We start from the raw sequence: 23,957 nt of genomic DNA on the forward strand, positions 1-23,957 counted from the left end.
CGACTGAACACTTGTCTCCTTCCCAGACCCCTCCGGTGCAACTGGCCCAAATGCAGTGGGTGAAAATGGGGCTGCACATGAACTTGGGGTGGCTTACACCCATGAACAACCCTTCCCTAGGAAAGCTGTGCAGGGTGATGCCCAACACTGTTACCATCAACCAGACCAGATCCAGAAGGGCCTCCCAGCTCAAAGCCACGCACTGCCACAGGCTCCTCTCCTGAGTGGGGTTGACAGGCCCTGCCAGGTCTGTGTCACCCAGAAGATGCACACACACACACCCCCCACAGGCAATGAGCACTCGGTGCAGCCTGGCTGCCCAGCACAGGGACTGCAGTGCTGTTCCTGTATCTGTGGCACCATTTCTCCCAGGGCCCCAGGCAGACAGCTCAGGAGCAGTCGAGGGCTGGAGACAGGCTGGTTGTGTAACAGAAAAATCTTTTATTGAGTTCAGGAGGCGGAGAACTTTCTCAGTGTGATGATGACCAAGGCCACAAGCACAGATGTACCCAGGAGGGAGGCAATGACAATGGCACCAATAGCTCCGGGCCCCAGCGAGCCTGCTGGGACAGAGAACAAGGTGTGAGGTCAGCAGAGGCAGTGGGGCCCAGATGGGAAGGGCTGCAAGGATCACCCCACACCCAGCATGTCCCCAGGCATCAGGCCACACTCCTGTTCCAGAGCTCCCTGTACCGGCCATGTCCCATGTCCTCATGCAGCCCAGGTGTGGTCGGGTGCACCTTTGGGCTGTAGCCAGCCACCACCACCTCAGCTAGATCCCAGTGACAATGACAGCTGCCACAAAGGGGGGCAGTGGTGCCCAGCTTTCCTGCTAACACCCACACTGGGAGAGTTGCTTTGCTTCTGGCAGGACCACATCCCAGCTGGTGCTCGGTGTCAGTCAGGAGCCATGAGCCAGGAAAGATACTCGTGCTCCCTGTTCAGGGAGCTCCAGGCCCGCTCTGTGCTGGAGAGCCCTACCTGCACTCAGGGTTTTCTTTTCAGGGCAGGTACCTGCCGTGGCAGGTCATGGGGCAGGAAGAAGGGTCTTGGAGCCATCTTGGGGCTGGCAAGAGCTCCGCAAGCAGAGGCTTCTCAGCAGAGAAATTTCCACGAGGAGGCAGTACAGGCAACCCTCCCCCTCCCCAGCAGTGTGGCTTTAACCCCTCCCGGGAGGTGACAAGCCCACAGGGAGCAAAGCCACCGAGAGGACATCCCCGGCTGCCGCGGGAGCGAGCCGCGGGCAGTCCCTCTCGCAGCCGCTCACCGTCCCCGGCGTCCAGGCGGTGCAGGTGGGTGGTGTCCTCGGGCTCCAGCTCGGAGGTGTACGGGGGGAAGGTCGTGGCGTCCGACAGCCGGGCGGTGGTGGCGGCAGCGTCGAAGGGGCCGGCTCCGGAGGGCAGCTCGGGCGGCTCGTTCCAGAGGGTGGGGACCGGGCCCTGCGGGTACTCTGCTGGAAGACAAGCACCCACGGGCATGGGGGGCCCGCTCAGGCTACTAGTGACAACCACAGCTCAGCAGGTCCCTGGACTCCACCTGCCTTCCAGGTGCCCCCGGGGTGAATGAAGGGTGACCCGAGGGCTAAGAACCCCTGGATGGCAGGAGCCCTCCTCCGAGGGGGCACCACCTCTGCTCAACAGCCATACCCAGAGCAGCCAAAGGCAATGCTTTTGTAGCAACCTAGCGCACACACGGGACAACACAGAGCCCCCCCAACACCCTACAACCTCTGCTCGCACACAAACACATGAACATCCACAGCTAGTTTAGTCGTGGATGCCCTTGGGACTGGGCTGGGAAGGGCTGTCACACTGCCAACGGACAGAGGCCACCAGGCTACCTGTGCTGGCCAAATTCACAGCATTTCAGGGCCCTTCTGCCCTGCACCACCAGCCCGTGCAGTGCAGGATGCCCGAGGTGCTGGCACAGCTCAGAACATGGCTCCCCCAGACAGGACCCCAGAGCCTCAACTTCCCCCTGCTGCACCCCCGCCATACCGGGGAGATGAAAGCCTGGCCGGGCTCTGTGTGTCTCCTGTTATTCCTTCCTGCCGTGTGTCAGAGACCAAGCCAGAGAGCCCTCCCTGTCTGTGTGTGGCTCACCGAGTGCTCCCTGTCAATGCCCAGCTTTGTTCAGGTGGGCCCTGGCGGGAGCAGGAGACATTCCACAGCTCCCGGCTGAAACCGCTGGGAATGTTGCACCGGGATGGAGAAAAAAGCAGGGAGAAGAAAAACGAACAACACCCACTGCCAGGCCCCACCCGAACTGACACAATGTTATCAGGTCTGGGAAAGAGGGAGTCACAAGAGCTGGAGCAAGCAGCCCGGGCTCCCTGGGGCAAGGCACAGAGGTATCCCCACGCACCCCAACTCTGGCATGTGAACCTTGGTGTACAGGGGCACTTGAAGACTTGTCCCAGGCTCTCTGTAGCCCAGGAAGAGAGGTGGCAGCAGCACATCTTGGCAGTGCCAGCCCCAGCTTTAAGTGCCTGGAGCCCTCCTTGCCTCCTGCAGACAGAAGGCACTGTGGGAGGAGAGCAAAGAATCCTCACTAATGGGCTCCACCACACTTTGTTCTCCCTTAAGATCCCTCCCTGGAACAGGAGGGCCAAAACACTCACCTCTTCTGCCTGTACAAGCCCACTGAGAACTTACTGCAGGGGCTTGCATCAGAGTAGCTCCCCCCATCCCCAGAGTTATTCCAGGCTGCCCACAATCTTGGGAACATAACAAAGTTCTGGACTAGTTTTGAAAGCTCTTTCTACAGGCTGGAAAGCTGCAGGGTGTCCAGCGAGACAGCTGCTAGGTTTAACTCTGGCCCAATGAGCATCGAGACAGACAAGTAAGTCCTGTGCCAGTTAGATCCAGGCAGGGACACCCAGCCAAAGCTGGGTATAGCAGAGAACACCGTGTCCTCACACACTTGGTACATCCATGGTCTCTGCACCACAGGTCGCATCTCGGCTCCCCTGTACAACACACAGAAGTTTTGTGTTCCACGAGGGCTCCCCACAAACACCTGAGCCTTTGCAGGGCCCTTCCCAACCTCTGCTGCAAAACCAACCAGCAGAGCTGAAGACTCGTATCCCATTCCGTGGCTCTTCCACAAAGTGCCATTTCCATTGGATGTCTCTACTTTAAATCCTGTTGTTTCACTGCCAGAGGATGGAACAGGAGGAAATACAGAATTCAGTGAGCAAATGTAGTTAATGCAGGCGAGAAGCCGAGCAGAGCTGGGCTATTTAGCTGGCATGGGGAAGCTGTTGGTTTAGGAACAGAACAAACATACAGAATGCTTTGGAAGCCCTGGTTCTAGGCTGCTTTTGTAAGGGAGAAGCTCCACACAGAAGAGCCACACTCCAGCCATGACCTTCCCGACTCTGTCGACACCCCTGGGACCAGAACCAATGCTGCCACTGTCCCCACCTGACAGAGGAATGCAGTGCTGGGAGGAAAGCATTGCTTCCTTTCCCAAGAATGTTTTTTCTCTCCAGAGCTGGGCATACGCCTTGCATGTGACCAGGGACTGGTTTTAGCTCAGATGATCTTTAACAGATGCAGGCACCATCCAGGGAGACTCTATGACCTGGGCTGGGGCTTCCCAATCCCCTCTCAAAGGGATGAGGAGAGAGCACTATCTCTTCAAACCACAGTGCAAAGGTCCCACAGGTGCCACCAGACCCAGAGGTGCCAAAAAGTCCCTCCAGTTCTCAGGGCATCTAACTCCTGAAAAATTTATGGCAGCTCTCTTTAAGCAGGGCAGAGAGCTTGTTTTTGATAGCCAAACAGAGAGGGAACAGTCTAATTTGTTTATGACCTCTGTGATTTTTTAAAAGCTTGGATGGTTGCTGGATATATATTTTGTTAATTCCCCTCATCTGACTGACACACGCTTTCCGTTTGCCCGCACAGAAAGGGCAGAGTGTGCTAAACATGCGTTTGCTGTCCGGAGTTTTTGTGGTTTTACCCTAACAGCGCTTCAGCCCAGGGAAACACAACCCCTTTCAGTGGGGTCTGGTGCCTCAGGAACAGTTGTGAGCTCAGAGGCAGCAGCCAATTCCTGCACATACATCGAGTGAAATACCCACAGCTGAGCTCCCCAGGAGCCAGGGCTCAATGCTGGTCCCCCTCCTCAGCTCCTGCCCCTCAATGCTGCTGGAGCAGGTGCCGAGAGCCTTGCCATGGGCACACAGCATGGGGGAACACAAAATGAGATTCAGGTTCCTCCAGAGCCCATTGCTGCAGCCTGGGAGAACATCTGCTCATAACCAGCACTGTTCTCTCCATGGATCTCCTTTGATTTTCCCTCCTAACCCAAAAACTCATGTCCTCACGTGCCTCCACTCCTGCCAGCTGAGAAGCCCAAGCACCCATCCAACTATTCTCATGCATCCAGCAGGTTTCTTTAACAAGCAGAAGTGTCACACCTGCTTCCCTGACAGTCCCAGCAAGTCTCAGCCACACTGCCACTGGCTGGGAGTGGCAGATCTCTAACGGAGCCACATCAAATGCCACAATCCCATTTCAGTCCCCTGGCAAAAGCAAGAAGAGTGATAGGAAGGACAGAGTTTATGTCAGGTACCAAACCCAACACATGCACACTTTTAATAAGGGCCTTTTCCAGTCACCTGTTGGACAGAATCTGGAGAGCCCCTATGTACAGGCAGGGGACCCAGATCAGGACATTCAGTTCTCTGCTCTGCTGCCAATGTTTTGGGTGACCATAAGTCCTGCTCCTCCCAGGCTCAGTTTCTCTGTGCACGAGCCAGAGACCAGGATCTAAACACGATCGACAGGGAAAGCAGCACCAGAGGGGCCAGGCCTGCCTGCCCACACTGTCACTGTCATCCTGACTGTGACAAGGAGGATGTGGCCTGTGAACCTCAACAAATGCCTCAGTGACAGCTCTGGACCCCAGCAGCAGCCCTTCCCAGGGAAAGGGCAAGTTGCAGGGAAGCTCCATGGCCATGGGGCAAGAAACAGCATTTTTAACTTGGAAAAACACCCAAACACTGCCATCTCTAGGGAGGGAGTGCAACCAAGAGCTGGAAACTAAGTATCAAAGGCAAGGTAGTGCACGGCTTTCCTGTTCACCCATGAACTTTGTAGAAATAAAGAACTAGCAAGAAACATGCTCAAAATATATCATCCATCACAAGACCAGATGTTTAACATCTGGGAGAGAGCCATACCTTAGCTGGGCTGCCATCAGTCTCACGATGAGTCCTACCTCTAGAAAACCCCCGTGGTGCACTCACATGGTTTGCTTGCCCTGGAGGGATTGGGCAGGGGCAGCCAGGGGCACATGGAGGGGCTGCCAGGCTGCTGAGGCACACGAGTGACCCACCACTGCTGAGGCTCTGGGCCTCAGTGCTGCCTGTTCGGAGGGAGGGAAGCATCCAGCCCCTAGCACAAATGAGCTCTTCCACACCATTAGCCCTGTCTCAGCACTGAAGCACAAGCTGAGGGCAACTGTTGCTTTCAGACTAACACTAAAAGCCTTTTCATGAGAAATACAGTTGGAGAACACTTAGGAGAAATACATGCAATAATCTTATTGGAGTTTTACTGGAGATGGAATTGGACTAAAATTATTAGTGTTTTGCAGAAGGCCAGGTGGATGATGGCAGTTCTTCCTTCCCACATGTTAACACTACAAATTGTCTTATTTTAGGGAAATCTCTTTGCTGCACAGTGTCTTCTCCCTCTCCCCAGCACAAGTTGGTTATAACAGAGGTAAGGAAACCAGAAGAAAATCTCAGTTACAATAAGGAAATATATGATGAGTTTTCCAAGTGATGCAGGGGCCAGCGGGACTCCAGACACATGGGCTGTAGGGAGATCTAGATGATGGCAAAGGCAACTTGACAAAACTGCTATTTCCATGCTCAGAAAGAAGGTGGGGTGAACTGCCAGCACAGTGACATGGTAGCCAGTGCCCCAGGTGCTCGGTGACTGAAAGGTAAGACTGGAAGAGTCTCTACAAGTGACAGCCCTGGGGGAAGCCAACCAAATCTGAAGGAACCAGACCCTCCCCACAGGCCGACTGCAAAACCTTAAGGCAGGCAGATGTGCCTGTGTCACATCACTGTCCCTGGAGGTTACTTACCAGTGGCCAATACTCTTCCTCACCACAAGCTGGTTTCAGTATCTCATCGTCCTTACTCTTCACCTCCAACCTAACTCCTTATTCAGGAGTTGATACCAGTGTCAGGAAATTATAAGGAGAGTTGGAGCAGAGCAAGGTTGAGTAATGGCTTACGAAGTCCTGGTTTAAGTCTGGACAGATCTGCTAGAACAACCACATCTTTTCCTGAATTTTGCCAAACAGAACCTATTTACTGCTATCCATGTTCTAGTACTTAAGCTTTAGAAAATTTCCTAACCATCTTTTATTTCCCTGTAGTTGAAAACAAAGACACACAAGCTGTTACAGGAAGATGTCCTTGGTGAAGGTGCTTTCCTGTATCTTTTCCTTTAGCATGTGTGCTCTGCTGCTTTCTTCCCTCCAGGCTCATTCTGATGTGCTACTGCATAATAACATATTTCCACATTAGCTCCAAACAAGCTCATGACCCCACATGTGAGTTTAAATACCAAATATACACATGATTCAGAAGCCAACACCTTGCAAAGGCTTTGTAATAACTGCTATCTCACTTGGAGCTCTGAATCCATTATAGGAATTGAAACTGGGTTTGCTGATAAGAAAAAAAAGTAAAAAACAGCTCTACACAATCCTCCTGTGCTCTAGGTCTACAGGCCACTCAGGTTTGGAGAAAAAGGAAGTGGAGAAGGCTTAGGTTTGTCACAGGTCCTTGAGCTGGCCATTTCCTGTTGCACCCAGATGATGTGGACAAAAGGGGTTAAAGATATGCTTGACTGCTTCCCCATCTTTGACAAAAGGGATGTTGGAAAGAGCTCAGTAACTTGGAGAAGTTCTCACTTTCAATAGTCACAGAGCCCTGACCATGCTGTCCAGGAAACCAGACCAGCTGGGAAAGCAGCCAACAGGGAGAGGAGACTCATCCTGGACCTGGGGTCTGCATGACCAGCACCAGCTGCAGCCCTCTCCAAGGCAGAGCCTGCTCCTGGAGGGCTCTGCTGGGGAGAGTCAGAGGTGCTGAGACGAAAGGGCAGGGGCTGGTGAACTCCGGGGCCAGCAAGGGGCTGTCCAGCCTCAGGTGGTCAGAGCAGGCACAGGGCCAGGGCAGGGCTGAAAGGAGGCCTTCATGAGGAGCACAAAGGGCAGCCTGTGGCAGGCAAGGCCGGGAGCTCCCGTGTGCAGCAACGCAGAGCTGCGGTTCTGATGGATGCTAAGTAAACTTGTTCACAGAAAGGCAGGGCTGTGTGTGTATGTGCTGAGACCAGAGGGCTGTCTGTGTGCCCTTCCCCTCTTTGTCTGCACCAGGCAGGAAATTTCCTTTTCTAACAGGATAAAAGGCAGAAAAAGTTCCACTGTTCCTCAAAAGCACCTGTACTGGGGGCAGGAACTCTCCATGTCTAATGCAATGGAGAATCATTCTGCTCCTGGGATGGCTTACTGTCCAGGACGGTTCTCTCCTGTCCTCTCTGAGGGAACAGGAAACAACCTGTTAGAGGCCTGAAGTCTCTGAAACACTGCAGAGAAAGCAGGGAGTCTCTCCTACACCCCAAGATCTGAATGTTGCATTCCCCAGTACAAAGCCCTTCAAGCCTCACTGCACGAGCACGACTCACCCAGTAACAGGATGAAGTAAACTTGGAGTGTGTCACAGGAGCAAAATGACACGGGGAGGCAGCACCAGGCACAAACCACAGCTGCAATGCTGGAGCAAGCACATGGAGAAGCTGGCAAGGACGGGGAGCAGAGCAAATGCACCAAATAATGGAAATTTAAAACAGCATAGAAGAGATCCCAGCTTGGAGAGGAAGCAGACTAAATTCTCACTGGAAATTAATCACTTCATGCAGTGAAATACTGGAAATGACTAAGAAAAGACCTTACCCGGTATGGGGGAAGAGCACGGTCAATGCTTCTGTGAGCAAGAGCAAGGCACAAACTGAAACTGTGCTAAAATGATTGATGTTCCACTGTACAAAAAAAGCTCATGGTTTGAGAAGGAAAGTATCCACTTTTTAGTGCTCATTTCTTAGTTATTTTGAAGGTTTCCCAGCAAGAAGGTTGTCCGAGGAGAGGATACCAGCTGCACTAATTCTGCTCCTGCACCCGCAGATGTTCCAGCTAGGCACAGTGGTAAATTCCCCTACCCATATGAAAGCTCCTTTAAAAAGAAGTAATTTCATAATTTGATCTGCTAGACAGCTGGCCAGGATCTCCCTGCAAGGCAAGATGCTCAGAAGAAACTGGGAGAGAACTGCAAAACAAGGTTGTTCCAGATCTTGGAAGGCAGGACAAACAGGAATTCGGGAAAACAAATGCCGTGCTCCTGCCCGTTATCTTGGCTCCAGCCATCTCTTCAGCCTCACCTCCACTGCAAGAAAAGCTTTGGGGGGAGCAATTCCTCACAGGAGTTTCCACCTGTACGCTCAGAGCCCATCAGTGCAGTGAGTTTGGAAGTCAGTTTTTCCCCAGCTGTAAAACCCACCTCAGACCTGCCCTTGGCTCCCTGCAGCCAGCACAGCTCTGCTGAAGACAGGAGCAGATAAGGCTGAAATTTGTAACAATCCCCAGAAAAACAGTGCCCTACACAACAGGCATCTCTCCCATTCTTCTTCCCATCACTCACTGAATGCAAGTCAGAGCCAGGCACCTTCCCTGCACTGCCTTGGTGCCCCAGCTCCAGAGTGACCCCATAAGGATGCACACCTTGGCTTTGGACTGAGGTTTTCCATGGACACTTTCCTATTTCTGCCTAAAGCAGCTGTTGTGCTCTGCTGTAGTAGAGAGCACAGAAGGAACCAGGAATTGGCACACGTGCTTTAGCCAAAGAAAAATGTTCCCTTCCATAAATGTAACTTCTTCCTGCCATTAAAAGCCGAGGGACAGCCTGTCCCATCAGCTGCTGAGAGGTTTTCCATCTCCTGCTGACTGATGTGTCCACTGACCCTTGGCCACCAACACTCATGCAGGTGCTACTGCTGTTCTGCTTAGGAAAACTTACAAAATATTTTCTCCACTAAAAAGATAATCTTGCTCACCAGCAGCCACCAAAGCTGCTCCATTAATCATTTATAATTCAATACATATTTAGAGATGTTCTCAGGGAAGGGAGAAGAGAGAGAGGCAGTGTAGTAAAGGCTCTTCCATGCTTTTGGGCTTTAAATGCAAACAAAGCTCCTTACCTGCCAGCACAGCAGGGACCAGGATGCTGCACAGCGTTAGCAGGACCAGGTGAAGGACTCTGTGGTAGGGCATGGCTTCCCTCAGGAAAAGCGTCAGCAGGAATCCTTAAAACTCTTCAAAGCACAAAACAACTCAGAAATTTCACTGGTGTAACAAAAATTTTGTCAAAAAAAAAAAAAAGTCCTTCACAAGAGCAAGTGTGTAGAGAGAGTGCAAAGCCCAGCAGAGCCTCCCTCACTCTGGCGAGAGCGTACCTCCTCCTAAAGGCAGCTCCACCCTCCCAAACTTGTGCCTAAAACCCCATAGGCAGCCAAGCAGAGCTGTCAGGACCCTGCCAGGCCACTGCACACATGAGCAGTTGTTGGTGAGCCCTTCCCAGAGGCCACCAGGACACTCCTGGAATGCCTTCCCTCAGGCTGGCCATCCCGAGGCACAGGAAATAACACAGGAGCCATTGGGGCAGCTCACCCCGAGACCAAGCAGCCCATTCGAGGGCTCTGCTCTCCCTCACTATGCAGGGTGGCAAGAGCATTGCAGGGTGGGGACAGCAAAGAACAAGGGCCTCAATCTTCCGAGGCTAAAATGCTCTGACACAGAGCCAGAGCAGCTCCATGGCATCCTTGTTCCTGGGTGGAATACTTACAGAGCTGGCCTGGGAGCCGTGGGTGGTCTCAGAACTGCTGTCAAAGTCTCCAAGTGTTCCAGGAGAGTCCCCTTTGGCAGGCAGGGCCAGCATCCTCCTCGGATCTCAACTGCTCGGACATCACCTCCTCCCACCAGCCTCTGCCACTCCGTCCCTGCCCGCCGCAGGGGCTCATGACAGTTCACAGCACAGAAAACCCAGGTTTGTTTCAAATCACATTTGCAGCAACGAAGACTGGGGAAAGGATGGGGTGTATAAAAAGGGGAACACTCCAGCTGATTGTCACAGAAGAAATTGCATTAGTATTTTGGAGCTGATACGATGATGAATACTTCATGGTTTCCCATCATGTAATGAATACAAACACCACCAATGTCAGTTCTTTATGCTCTGAAAATATGACACAAGCAGTTTTGTCTTAAATTTCAGATTCAGATTTTTCTGCTGAGAGATCGTTTTGCCTTTTAGAGCCTCTATTTTCCCCTTCCCTACTGATCCAAATGACTCTTGCTGCAGGAAAGGGCCCTGTCACAGAAGGTGACAAGGCAGTCACCTGAGCACACATCTGCACGTGCCGCCACCTTCCCTCTGTACTAAACAAAGAAACCAGAGTATTTCAGTATTAAGAACAGTGTATCTTCCCCACTGGTCCATTATCTACAAACTCTCATGAGCCAAGTGAGGTCCTCGAGGTTTGACAAATTACTGCACATTTTCGCTGCTTGCATTTCTGCATTTTCATTTAGCAATCGAGGAGCTGTTCCTTTCCTGCTTCCCAGCTGAGCTGGAAACTAACAGGCTTTTGTGTATTTGTAACATGGTGTAGAGCAGTCCAAAATTAGCTTGCAGAAATTAGATCATACCACTAAAAAACCAGAAAGCACTTATGAACCACACACCTTATATGCTAAAAAAAATTAGATATTAAAACAAAGTCAGGTTATCAGCCTAAACACAAACTGTTCTCTCAGACATCAGCTAAACGTCATGCAAGGCTACTGTGTAAGATAGGCCTCGGCACACTTATTTTCCATGGTCATGGGAATGGCAGGACATTTATCATTACCTTTTACTGGGATTTTCCACACAAAAACAAATAGAAAAAAAGGAAAGTAAGTCTAAAAAGGGAAACCTACAAGGTGTCCCTGTGGACCTTAGGCTGAGGGGAGAAATAAAACCTCTCATTTAGGGCAGTGCATTGGAGTGCATGGGGTGGGCACCGACTGGCAAAGGAGGCTCCGTGGCCGAGTGTTTGTGTTAAGAGCAAACCAGCCATGGCTCGATCTCCCCTGCATAAACAGCACCAGCGTGAATGCGCGCGTTTCTCTACAGACAGCAGAGAAAAATTAAAGCTTTCTTGTTAGAAATTTCCAATCTCAGCTTACTGGTGTTTATTTGAACTCTAAAATTATCAAGTAGAAAAACCAACCAGTATTCCTCACCAGGGAAGAAATAAAGCAGCAGCTGTTGTTCCACATCCTGTGTATTTGCTTGTTGTTTCTTGACGAAAACTGATGCAAGTTGAGTTTTGGGTGAGTTTTAGCACCAGGAATTATCTCAAAACTCAGCTTTCACAAAAGCAAGCAGAAAGTTTTCTCTCAGATATAATACAACCAGGTTTTATTTAAGTTCTCTCTTTTTTCCCCCCCCACACTGGCAAAAGTTCAGAGGGAGTTTAAAGTTTTGTAAACATTTTAACTACCCCTCTTCCCCCTTTTATGAATTTACAAAGCAAAGGAGACAGGGAGACCAGATTTGCAACAGTTCCAAGTCTCTCCATGCTATTGGATCCAAAAACTATATACAAGTCTGCAGCAGTCTCTGTATAGTTACTGTACATGTTTAGGGACAGGGGGAAGAGAGAGGAGGAGGAGGGGAAGGTGACCCCAAAAAATGAATAAACCCAAACAAAATAAAATCCAAAGCCAAACTGCTCTTGAGCAACTCAAACTGTTTTCTTTAGGCAGTGATGACAGAAAAACAGACACCTTTATACAACTCCACCAAAACTGCAGCGTATCTCCCTTCGCAGGTTACACCCCTCTGGGGACGGGAGATGGGACCAGGGGGTTCAAACTAAGTGCATTTGGCAGTTTTCCTTCTCTGACGTTTGTGGTGTGTGGGGGGGGGGTGGGTGGGAAGGTGGAGCAGGGAAGGTGGTGTTAATCTTTCGGTGAGAGAGGAAGGTTATGATTCCATAAACACTTAGAGGTTATGGATCCCAGTGAAGGTGCGTGAAGTACTTTTAAGGTGTAGAAGATAAGCAGGGCCATCATTGCACAAAGCTTCGTCCTCCAGTGTCTCTCTCCATGACAAAAGGGCATCTCTGCTTGATACCTAAGCACTGCTTCAAGTGACAACCAGCTGAGGCTGCTGGCACGTCTCTGAAAGCCAGGGTCCACCCTCTCCAGAGACTACAGATCCACACTGTAAAGATCCCACTGTCTCTTAAACGAGACAAATTTGCAGGAAAAGAGCTCAAAATAAACTGGTCCTAACCCTCTGAAGGTAGCATTTAAGGGGTAAATTCAACCTGAAAGAAGAGATGCCACCCCCCTTTTTCCAGAGCAGAAGACCCCACTTGTCCACGAAGGCTGGAGAATGCCGACGGGAACTCCAGCAGCTTCAGCATCACCACCTAATGAAGACAGACTCGAGCTTTCCCTCCAAAAATAATGTGCTGAGAAGGGCTGGCAGGGGGTGTGCAACTTCAAACCAACCCAAGCTAAACTGTGCCCGCTACCGCCCCTCTCCTGTTGCCAGTTCTAAGGGTAGCTTATGACTGCAACTCCTGGCCAGGAGAGCACCTCTTGCCCTGATGGAGCAGCCAAGTCAGTATCTGTGTGGCATTTTGGTTTTGACCAACATCTGTTAACCACAAACTCTCTCTCAATCTCTCTCTCTCTCTCCATATGACTGCATGTGTTGGATGTGGTAAGAGTAACCAGGAGAAGGAAGCAATGCTTTGCAGAATCCCAATTGATTTTTTTTTCCAGGTATGTCAGCAGAATGAATCACAGCACAGTGAAAGCTTGCTGCCCAATTCAGCCTTGTTGTGAACAAAGCCTAACTCCCACCCTCCCGGGACTCTGAACAAAGTCCACTGGAGTGGGCTGACAGTAGGAACAACGCCTGTGCAGTCCTGGGCAGAAAGGGTTTGCTGGGGCCAGAGGAAGCAGCCTGAGATGATTGATCCTGTGATTCACTGCGAGGCAAAGAACAACACAAGGTGGAGAGTACGGTGTCCAAACAGAGAATCCATGGTTAACAGATGCAGGAAAAGCCAGTTGATTTGCACATGCTCAGTAGTCTTCCAAAGTCTCTATTTCTCCCATATTGAGCCGCTCTGATGAAGCATTCACTGAAAACCCTGTGAACCAAGAAGGACTGGTGTTAAAAATCTGGATGTAGCATACTGTACTTGGTACAAAACATCTGTTACGTGCAGTAGCACCTGTAAGAGAAAATGAATCTAAGGGTAATTCAGTGAGGCTACAGATGCAGTCACCCAAACTAAATTTTTCCTTCATAAACTAAAGACAATCAACTGTATATTTAGATAAGCACCACTTGGTCTTTAAAACCAGATCAGAAAACTGTTTTCAAGTTCCATTTAAAAGACGTCACCTGCAGAGCCAGTACAAGGCACATCTACATGTGGTGGCAACGTGGCTCTGCAACATCCTGAAAGGGAGCGTGCTTAGGTCAACTGGGTCTTGGAAGTGGCTGTCAACACCATACTTACATGGTCTGGGAGGCAGAAATGGCCATTCTGAGAACTTGGAATCCACACATGGAGTCATGCTCCAACACTTCAGGAGTTGCAAGCAATTTCAGCCTTTACTTTAAAGTCTCAATGCATGTACCTATGAAATCTAGTAGCAATCACATCTATTTCCATGCTTTTGTACAAACTTCCATCTCAGGAGTACAACATGAAAATGTAGAGAGTTACCCAGGGTCATGCAGGTGGCTCAAGATGCACCCAAACTTCTACCCAACCTTTTAGCCTTATGTGCTGAGGACATGATGAACATGAGAAATGTGAGAAAGAGTGAAAATACTTTCAACAAGAAAACAAATCCAATCTATCAAATGCAGCTTTCCTACTGAAATTCTGTTTTTAAGGCTGCACCAACCCCATCTGGAATACAAGAAAAGGTGAAGTTTTCCTGTGTAAGGCTACTAAACACAAAGTTGTTGAGAGTCAGTGTCTTCAGAGTGCTACATTGGTTTGCTCTGTGCTAGACAACCAACTGTTTTCCACTTATCTTCGAGAGATAAGAAATGCTCTGTTCAGTAGGTTTAGGAAAATTGTTCTGGCCCCCTCTCGTGGTAGTGTGGCCTAAAAGCATCTGAAATTATTTTGTAAAAGAGCAAGTGTACGCATTTTTAAAAAGCTGCATGGGCTACTTCTCTTACAGTTGCAACTTCTAAATTGTGTTTAGTGATTTCTTCTTCACATTACATGAGTTGGGTTTTTAATAAATTCAACTGAGCACCCAGATCAGACTCAGTGGATGGGCACCTTGGGGTGGCGTAAGTCAGGATTCAACCGAGAAGTTCCATACACACCAGTGTGGAAATCACTGATTTAGTTGAAGAGTATTGACTTTGGTAAGACCAAAAATAAAAGAAAGACAAAAACCAGAGGCAGGGCTCTTCTAGAGAGTTAAAACAGCAGTGACTTCAGGTAGACAATACCTGGCTGTTCCACAGCAATTAGGCTCAGCAGAAACAGCACAACAAAGCCTGGCCACATTTATTCCACGTGAACACAACAGTGACCTGTTACCCCACAGTGTCCATGCACTCACACCATGCCCTTGTACCTTAAAAGCTATTTCAAAGAAACTTTTCCATCAGTGCTACAGGGGCTGGTTAATACCAGCCTCACATAAAAATTAAGACAGAACATAGTAAATAAAGGACTGGTGATGATGTCATCATCTCCATGGTCTCCAACTGAAAATCTGTCACCATTTCAACCTTTGCTGTCTTTTCTGACTAGAGTGGTGGTTAGCTCCAGGAAAAAGGTGGGAAGGCAAAGGCAGCCTCAGAAAGCTGCTCCTCATAAAAGAAAGGGAAACATGCTTTTCTTCAAAGAATGAATCAGCATTAAAGGAGTAAAATAGCCATAAATCAACTCAAAAGAGGAAAGGCAATTTAACTGACATCCCTGAACTACTTAGAGGTTTCCAGGTAATAACCCAGGTATCAAAGAGGGAAAGTTTGACAAAAGTTTTCCATGAGACTAGTACAGAATTTTTCAAATCATTAAATAAATAATACTACTGAAACAATTCTAAAGACATTCCAACTATTCTATTCAAATTCAATATTACCATTTAAGGTCAATAGGAATTCTCTACACCCCCCAAAGCAAACCACCACTACCAAATTAATTAATTTTTAAAAATTAAAACTGACCTAACAAGCTGGGATCTGCTCGAACCATTTTCTGTTTCTTCTTTTTCTTCCCACTCTGCACAGCCTCAAAGTTGGACTGCTGGTTGTTGCTCTGATTAGTCTGAAAGACTGAATGTAGCGAACTGTGGTTCATCCCCCACACTGAATCCTAGAGAACAAATTACGGACAAGATTATAGAGCACAGTGAAGTCTGGTTTATTTATACAGAAAATATTAAGAGAGCCCAAAGCCCTTCCTAAATCCATGCAGAAGCTCTAGCTACTGATGTATCCACCTTACCTCCCCACAGCATTTCCCAGATCACCATGCAAAAACACTCTTTGATCTACAGTTGGCCTCAACTGTTAAGTTACAAAGGAAACTTGAAACTGGCAAAAACTGGAAAGCTGCTTTACTGTCTGCCTTTGCCAGGATGTGTAAACCCCTGCTGATGAATCCAGCAGGGGTGCTGACTCTCCAGCCTCACACAGTCCCCAGGGAGAGCAGAGCCACCTTTACCTGCTGTTGCTGCTGTTGCCGCTGCTGACTGGCTTTCTGTTTGGCACGGCGCTCGAGGAACTGCTTGGCAAACTCCTTGGCCTCAGGAGTATCTCCAAGGTAGGCTCGGATGTAGTCATGGACCTCATAGGGAGACTCCACTTCCTTCAGGAAAGAAACAAACGTGGGAACTGCAAGAAGAAGGCAGACCATGAGGGAGGGCATGCTGATAGCAAACATACACATGCAATAAATACCAACGTCAGATTTCTGTGTCAAATATTTGCTGGTCTAGCAGCTTGCCCTTTCCAGTTCCCTGCAATAAAGCCCTACCATGTAATGCAGGATGAAACTGGATCCTCATCTATCTGCCTGGTAATGCTTCCATGACTACCAGAAATCCTCAGGAGGGCTCCAACTGACAGACCTTAGAACTTTTTCAAATCCCACTGATTTGCTATAGTTAGACAACGAAAACAAGAGGATGCAGCTGGTTCTTCTGGCCACTATTTAATGACATCCTTTTGCTGAGTGCATTGGAAACATTGGTTTGATGTCATTACAGTCCCTCAGAACTCCTTTGTCAGGAAACAGAACAGATATTGTTCCTCCCATTCCTTTCCATCTCTTACCATCTAAGTTGTTGGCTGTGTTGAGTGCATGAAGCATCTGTTCACACCACTGAGTGAATCCATCCTGGGCTTTATTAACCCCCTGGAACAATTTCAACAGCTTTTCCTCTTCTTCTACCTTCTTGTTTTGTCTACTTGTAATACCTACAGATTTGCTGAGGTAAAGAAAATCCACATAAATTACATTATCAGTTACCAGGCTCACCCACAGTACAGTATACAGAAGTGTTGTAAGACTATTTTACAAGACGCAACCATTTTTAAGAATCAAATAATTTTCTAAACAGGTGACAAAATGAACTGTGAGTGGTCACCTATTAGCTATTTTTGTTGTCAAAACAGATCCTGAACAACACGGAAAAAAAGGAAAACACATGAAGATGTTCTAACTGGTAAGTGCCAGGAGTGGCAGCCTTTCTCTGCAAAAGCTCCTTCCCCAGTTCCTACCTGAGGCTGGCATTGCTTTTGTTTTTATTGGTCGAGTTACGAGGTCCCACTTCCTTCACTGCATCATCCCAGAAACCCATGTTTGAGTTTTTGGTATCAGCATTGCTCCAGATGCTACTGACTAGGTCAGATGCCCACTGGTTGCTGGGATTAGTGTTTAGAGAGCCCCACACTGAATTCCCAATGCTGGTGTGCAGGTTAGAGTGCTGTTGAGACATAACAAAGAGATGCTGGTTATTAGCACAGACCCAGCAGAACAGACAGAGGGAACTGGCATGGCTGCTTTCCTCCATGTACTGATTAGATAAATAAACGTACCGTGGTATTTCTGACTCTGTTCGGCTGCTGGTGCTGCTGTTGCTGCTGTTTCTGCATCTGCCTTGCCTCCTCCTGCTGTATCTCCAGCAGGGACTTGGTGGTGCCAGTTGGTTTGGTGACGTTACCCCAGCCTGACAATTTTTGCTGTTGTTGCTGCTGCTGTTGCTGGAGGGCCTTCATTAGCTCACGCTGCTGACGTCTTTGCTGTTGCATACACGACAAAAGTGCTTGTAAATACTTTCAGAAGGTCATCACTATTCAAAAGTCTAACTTGGAAACTGGTTTTAAACTGATTTCACTTTCTTCTGGAAAAGTCTGGCTGACCTATTATTGTTTTGGGCCATTAACAGTTCCTCCAAAAAGGAAGACATTAGCTAACCAGTAAATACAAATTGTTTATTAGCCTGGCACAAACTAAATTTATCAAATCATGTCTGCAGTCAGCTTCTTGGAAGAAGACCTTCTCTCCTACCATCATCTGCTCCCCCCTCAGCCCATCTTCCCTTTAACTGCCCTGGTCTTGTGCCTATCTTTGAAGATGTCAGAATATAGATGTGAAATAATTTTATACTGTTTTGTGAACATATTATACTCCCAGGGTTAAAAGCGTGCAGTTTTCCCTTCTTTCAGATTCTTGTATTAAGAAGTGATCAAAACTTTCCCACAAGTACTTACTGAACCTGTGCCTGAAGGATAGAATTTTATTCGAGTTCCTCATCCTCACCATTCCTTCTAATAACTGAAGTGACAGCTAAGCAGTCCCACAGCTGAGTCCCCTCTAACAAGTTGCACTCCACTGCTGTCAGTGTTTACCTCTTCTCGGAGCTGCCGTTCTCGTTCTTCTTCTAACTTTTGAATTTCTGCCAATGACAGTGTGGTCTGGGATTGACAAGCTCCTGAATTTGATTGCTGACCCCATGTTGAAGATGAAGGGAGCTGGGCCAAAACAGACATCATTGGGAATTACAAAACATTTTAGAGAATACTGCTGGAGTATAATCATGAGAAAAACAGTATAAACCCAGGGGAAAAGAAAGGCCACCTTTAAAGTTTAAAATGGTATAAAAAAGTATGAAAAAGTAGAAAATAGAAATGATACATTCTTTGAATTGCCCTCTGATGCATCAGTCTTTGACACAGTGTATCAAGAATAACGTCACACATCGTTACTGGAAAAAAAGCAGTCCATTTACATTTCAAAGACTTTAGGAATTCCAGGCTTTAGAAACTTTGCACTGGCCCTTGCTCATTGTGGCAGAAAAAGCATCTGTGCCCATCTGTGATGCCTTCCTAGTGTGCTTCTACTGACAGAACGTTTTTGGTTTTAAAGCTGTGGCTTTACTTCCCATGCTAGGCTGAGAGGGAGTTAAACTGCAGAAACCTTCAACCTACATTTTAACTGCAGGTTACCTTCATTTGTGCAAGTTGCTGCTGTTGCTGCTGCTGCTGCAGCCGCCGCAAAGCCTCCTGCTGCTGCTGCCTCTGCCTCATGATCTCCTTCTGGCGCTGGAGTTCCAGCTCCTTGCGCTTCCGCTCCTCCTCCTCCAGCCGCTGCCGGGCCGCCTCCTCCTCCATGCGCAGCCGGCTCTCCTCCAGCCGCCGCTGAGCTTCCTCCTCTTCACGTGCCCATTTGGCAGCCTCCTCTTCCTTCCCAGGACACAGAAAGGAATAAAGTCTAAGGAGACTTCGTAGAATTTAAAACCCTCTTAACTCTGTGGTACTGATATTCTGACATCTGTTATCTGTAAACTGTGCTGTTTGGGTTGTCCATTTAACTTTACATTTCTCAGGCAAGAAAGCTCAGTAATATAGCCTATATTCCCTAAAAAAAACCGTTTCCCATTGCTCCACCAAGGAACCTGGAAGAGAATGGCATCTCCTTAATTCATAGCAGCTAATTTCTTACTACTTTCCTTCTGGTAGATACACACCTTTCAGTCTGAGCTTCTGCCTGCTTATACTACTTACAGTACTGCCACACTTTCAGGGGAATAAAACTTGGCAGAAGTAACAGGAAAGAAGAGACAGGTGACAAAGATGGCATTGCACAGGAAGAGTGCCAAAACTGATCATCTCAGACAACACTGAAGATAACAAAGTAAAGGCCCAGAAAGTGCTAATTCAAAATGAACTCTTGTTCTGGTACTGTACTCTGCCTCAGGAAGGAGTACAAATACCATGCTGCAAAGCCATTCTTAAGGCTCAAACGTGCAGGGAGACCACTCACTCCACTCAAATCTCTTTACCTAAGGCATATTGGATTCTGAATGTTTTGTCTGAAGTCAGGATACAAGTAAACAACCTTTTCACTCACATGATACTATCTGCAAGCTCTGCTTTCTTTGACTGGAACTGATGGTCTCTCAAGCACTGGTGCAAGTTTCAAAGCTTGCTTGTTGTGGCAGCCTTCATAACTAAACACAAGAGGTCCCTTTTGCCATTTTTCACCTGTTTACGAATTAACTCCTCTCGCTGGCGTCTTTCCTCCTCCTCTCTTCTTCTCTCCTCCAATCTCCTAAGTGCTTCCTCCTGTTGTTGCCTCTCCTCTTCCTCCCGCTGCCGCCTTAGTGCAATTTCCTGCTCTCGTTGTCGCCTCAGGGCCTCTTCCTAGAGTTGGGAACAAAATGTCAGCCTATAAATGCCATTTTATCAACAAACCACATCAGAACACAGATTACAGCATTGTCTGGCCAAATGAGTAGCCTCAAGAAAAGCTCCCTAGCTCCAAACTAAGCTCTACCAAAACATTGCATTAAGCACAACAAACCCAGATGTTAACAAGTATTTTTGCTGCAATATGCATCTCCTACATAAATTATTTTAGTGAGAAATTAAACAGAATAAATAATTGCCTATCTTTGGTTTTAAGAAAAATGGTGTCAAGAATGACAACAAAGGGTGAGACTCTTTTTTCCACTATGCAGCACTAGCAGTACTTGAACATTAGATCTATAAATATTTTAACGTGTGGGTATCATGAATTCCTTTTTGGGGGGGCTGTCAGCTGTAAGTTGGACGCTTTTCCTACTTAGAGGAGTTTCTGAACACTGACTGTTCAAGAGCACTACACAACTCAAAACCACATTTTCAGACACCAGAAAGAAGCTGAAGCAGCCCAGTGCACTTAAGGACAGTGTTACTTTTGAAGTCTCAAGGGCTTTGACTGGGATCTCCCTATACTATTTAAATACTACGAGTAACAACAGATCTCTTAAGGGCTTTGATTTTGGGCTATCACTAAATTATTTAAATAGTTTCCAATAAATTATGTTTTGTTTTCCAAGTAGTAAAATTATTTGCTTAACTCAAAAATTAAACATCAGCACCCTTTCCTATCAACATGAACAGACGTTTTTCCATTCTGCTATTTGGGTTTTTTTGAAGAACGGGGACAAGCAGCTTCCTGTGTATTGTTAAATGGGATCCCACTTGAGGACCTCTTCCACCAGTTCTGACTTTCCCTTGCATAAGAAAGCCTTAGTTTTTGCAGCCTTTTCTGACCTCTGATGTCCAGCAACTGAGTTAAGGCCACCCTACTTTTCACCCCATTCTGTTGTCTCTTTCTGACTTACCTACAAGCTCAACCTGAAGATCTTGATTTTTGGACAAGAACTTTTTTAGGCTTTTATAATTTTATACTTTCCTTTAGAAATGACCAGTACTGCAATCATACTCCTACAAGTTTTTTATAAGCAATACATTAATCACAGGGTGACAGGGGACTAATTGTGCAGCATGTATGTAAACTCTGGTAAATCAAGGAAGTTAATTGTGAAAACTAAGACCCTTGTATTCAATCTGACATCAAAGCTTCAGGTATACACAGCCCAGATAAACTGCACTGGGGTTCCCTAAACAACTGCACTGGGTTTTTCTCTGACAATGAACTTCAGATGCCTGCAACAAAACTGTCAGTAGACAGAACATCTTTTATAAGCAATCCCATGGCACTGAACAGCTGCTGGCTGCAAGCCAACAATTCACTCATACTCCTGAATATCACTTAAGTGGTTTGGTGCTAGATGTAAGTGCAGTAAGTGGTTTTCTTCCACTAGCTGGACATAGAACAATAGTCTGTGATTCATTTTCTCATTCATCAAATCAGCTTGAAGTGTAATACATACCACCTGAACCATTTTCGAAATTTGGGTCTGTAACTGTATTAACTGGACACATGCAGTCAAGTCACAGTAATCAAGTGTCCCCAGTACAAGTGCTGAAAAATTTCTGCTTGCTATGTCTTTTATTGAAAAGGCTACTGAGTAAGCCAGAGGTGCCAGTCTCTTGTTTGCCTGGAGACCACAGAGCAGGATCTCAGCTCAGGAGTCCTTACTGCCAGCCAGGCTGGGAGCTCTCACTGACACAGTACCTGGGAGAGATGAGCAAAGTCACCGAGTCCTCCTGTGGGACAGCACTTCAGTGACATCTCTGCCCTACTCTCCCCTTGGGAAATGAGGCTAGAATTGCCATTAAGAAAGCTGCATGGATCTCCTTCTTGCTCAGGCTCACCAGGAGAAACACTGTTGAATGACAGCAATAAAAGACTTCTCTCCCCTACAGAACTAAAGATGAACAGTGTTGTACTGACACGAGGAAAAAAAACCCTGTCAGATATGAAAAGCTGGGAACCACAGCCTTTTTTCTAACTCTTCACAGCTATAAAAAAGGTTGTCTTAATATTTACTTCTGTATCTTATTATTTGATGTTTTTGTTTGAGCATGTGACCAAAACCATTCAAAGCTCCAGCTTTCTGCCACTGACTGGTATGGGAAACAATCCTTTGGCTCTTAGTGTTCCCATGTTCCTAGATTCCTGCTCCAAGATATTCCCAGTGTTCTTTAGCATCTTTCTTAATAATTGTTTTCAAACATACACATCTTGCTGTACAGACAGCTTATTTGCGATCTTTTAAAACATCTGTAATATTACCCAAAAAAAAATCCTTAAGCAGCAATCCCCAGTTCAATAGACTCTGGATTTTCAAATAAAACAGAGAATTTTTTGCAGTTAGTGACACCTGCAATTCTGCTTGTCTATGTTACTAGGGCTCACAAATCTTTTTGCTCTCCTCCTTGAAACAGGTATTTTAAAGGGAGCATTAAAGACACAATTCAGAGAAAACAATTATTAGCTGGTTATTAAACCTCAAATTTTGTTCCTGAAAGCAATCAATTATTACAAAATAGAAGATACCAGACCAGAGACAAAAACAAAATACAGGAGCTACACAAGCTGGGCATTACTGTTTGCAATTCTACAGTGTAAAGTAATTGATGAAAACTGTGAACAGAACTGAATTCAACATTTGGTATGACATTTCATCCTACAGAATTGAATTGCTATCAGTTATTTTTTTTATTTAGAATTCACCATCAACAGCATATTTACTAACCTTATATACTAGTCTTTTATGCAGTATTACATCAAAAGCCTTCCTGAAGTCCAGGCAGATTAAGTCTACTGCTTCACCCCTCTCAGCTCTCACTGTCATCTCCTCAAAAGAAGTTAATCAAATTTGTTAAGCATCATCTCCTCTGCATAAATCCATGCTAATAAATCAGTTCATCCCTGTTTCTACAATGCCTTCCAGTACAGAAGTCAGATTCAAATATTAGACCAGTTTCTTTTTTAAAAATACAGAATACAATGTTAGTTTCTCTTTCCAGAGAAGCGCTTAAACGCTTTGTTATCTTTTCAAGATATTACTGCTCAGAATTAAGCATTGTGGCAATTATTGCATTGGTAATGAACTAGGATACTTGCTGTTACTGCTTTTCAACCCCGTTCTGCTTCCTTCGTGTAAATAGTTACTTCCCATGGCATCTCAGAACGGGAGAGTCAGACTGTTTACTGTACAAATCCAAAGTGAACAACAAAACTTTGGAATTTAACAGACATTGTTATACACAGAGGCAAAACTGTTAAGAGTGAAAAGAAACAACGCAACTCTACTTGAAGCCAGCACAGGTGACGCACATTGAGTTACCAGGTGATCAGCTGAAAAATGAGTTCTTGTTATTGAACCAGATCTAAAGCAATCTATCTCAAAAGGTAAACTTTTAAGCATATTATTGCTTCAGTGCTAGTTTGACCTCAAGTGGAGGATCCTTTTCCACTGTACAGCATAATGACTTCCTGCACACAAAGTAGATACACTAAAGCAAGGAGCCACTTATTTGCAGACGTGATTCCAAAAGATACCATGAAAGTTATCTACATCATACTGAGCCAATTAAAATAGATCTTCTGTGACAAAACCCAAACCCTGAGTGAACTGAGATCTACAACGAAATTCCAAACAAAAGCAGAGGTTCTAGAGGCTTCCTCTGAAGTGTCTGATCCTTAAAGCAGGAACACGCTTTACGACTGCCTACCTAAGCTCATAAGAAATACTATAAAGGACAGAATTATTGAGTACTTTTGCCTATTATTCATGTGGTACTTTTCAGGACATTTACTGACTAACTCCTTAGAGAAGAAGCTCAGCCTTGTGCTTGCCCTTATCCTTCACACATGGAGTGAAAACTTTAACTTTCACTGTCTTTCCCTGCTGCAAGACTTAAAGAACAACTACATTTTCTTCCATACAGAATTCAGAAGTAAGTGCTAAAAATGCCAAACTAATAATGTCTCCCTTTTGTATTCTTGGAAGATTAAGCACATACTACAATTCCTACATTTATTCTGCTACCGCAACACTGCCCACATAATTCTTTTTAAGAA

The 23,957-nt window shown here is 46.7% G+C and overlaps 2 protein-coding genes across 14 annotated transcripts in view; both read right to left on the reverse strand.

The window, feature by feature from the left end:
* Positions 1-437: 437 nt before the first annotated feature.
* Positions 438-11,431, reverse strand: SNORC (secondary ossification center associated regulator of chondrocyte maturation). Of its 3 annotated transcripts, none has more exons than XM_069024874.1 (4): positions 9,929-11,431; positions 9,285-9,398; positions 1,268-1,450; positions 438-563 (listed from the first exon to the last, which is right to left on the reverse strand). In XM_069024874.1, exons 2-4 carry the CDS (start codon positions 9,355-9,357, stop codon positions 451-453), a joined length of 369 nt encoding a protein of 122 aa, XP_068880975.1. In that variant the 5' UTR covers positions 9,358-9,398; positions 9,929-11,431; the 3' UTR covers positions 438-450. The 3 variants fall into 3 exon arrangements, with proteins under 3 accessions (XP_068880975.1, XP_068880974.1, XP_068880973.1); XM_069024873.1 differs by having other exon boundaries at positions 438-560; positions 1,268-1,453; XM_069024872.1 differs by having other exon boundaries at positions 1,268-1,453.
* An 88-nt stretch (positions 11,432-11,519) lies between these two features.
* Positions 11,520-23,957, reverse strand: part of GIGYF2 (GRB10 interacting GYF protein 2) — a 75,236-nt gene continuing 62,798 nt past the window's right edge. For 7 of the 11 annotated variants that reach the window (XM_069024863.1, XM_069024861.1, XM_069024862.1 and 4 more), the window contains 10 exons: positions 22,627-22,728; positions 19,682-19,840; positions 18,644-18,880; positions 18,047-18,169; positions 17,234-17,437; positions 16,916-17,121; positions 16,469-16,623; positions 15,858-16,027; positions 15,359-15,506; positions 11,520-13,298 (listed from right to left, as the gene is read on the reverse strand). In XM_069024863.1, coding sequence (XP_068880964.1) covers positions 13,231-13,298; positions 15,359-15,506; positions 15,858-16,027; positions 16,469-16,623; positions 16,916-17,121; positions 17,234-17,437; positions 18,047-18,169; positions 18,644-18,880; positions 19,682-19,840; positions 22,627-22,728 — 1,572 coding nt within the window. In that variant the 3' untranslated portion in view covers positions 11,520-13,230. The remainder of the gene's footprint in view (positions 13,299-15,358; positions 15,507-15,857; positions 16,028-16,468; positions 16,624-16,915; positions 17,122-17,233; positions 17,438-18,046; positions 18,170-18,643; positions 18,881-19,681; positions 19,841-22,626; positions 22,729-23,957) is intronic. The other 4 variants (XM_069024868.1, XM_069024870.1, XM_069024867.1 and 1 more) reach the window with 2 other exon arrangements.

The sequence above is a fragment of the Aphelocoma coerulescens genome, chromosome 9, assembly GCF_041296385.1.
Source record: "Aphelocoma coerulescens isolate FSJ_1873_10779 chromosome 9, UR_Acoe_1.0, whole genome shotgun sequence".
Taxonomy (NCBI): domain Eukaryota; kingdom Metazoa; phylum Chordata; class Aves; order Passeriformes; family Corvidae; genus Aphelocoma; species Aphelocoma coerulescens.

What these genes read in the sequence shown, in the direction of transcription:
- SNORC (XM_069024872.1), bottom strand. Translation starts at nt 9,357, where the DNA reads ATGCCCTACCACAGAGTCCTTCACCTGGTCCTGCTAACGCTGTGCAGC. An exon ending in GGTCCCTGCTGTGCTGGCAG is followed by an intron (nt 1,454 to 9,284) that starts GTAAGGAGCTTT and finishes CTTGTCTTCCAG; the next exon opens with CAGAGTACCCGCAGGGCCCG. An exon ending in CCGCCTGGACGCCGGGGACG is followed by an intron (nt 564 to 1,267) that starts GTGAGCGGCTGC and finishes TCTCTGTCCCAG; the next exon opens with CAGGCTCGCTGGGGCCCGGA.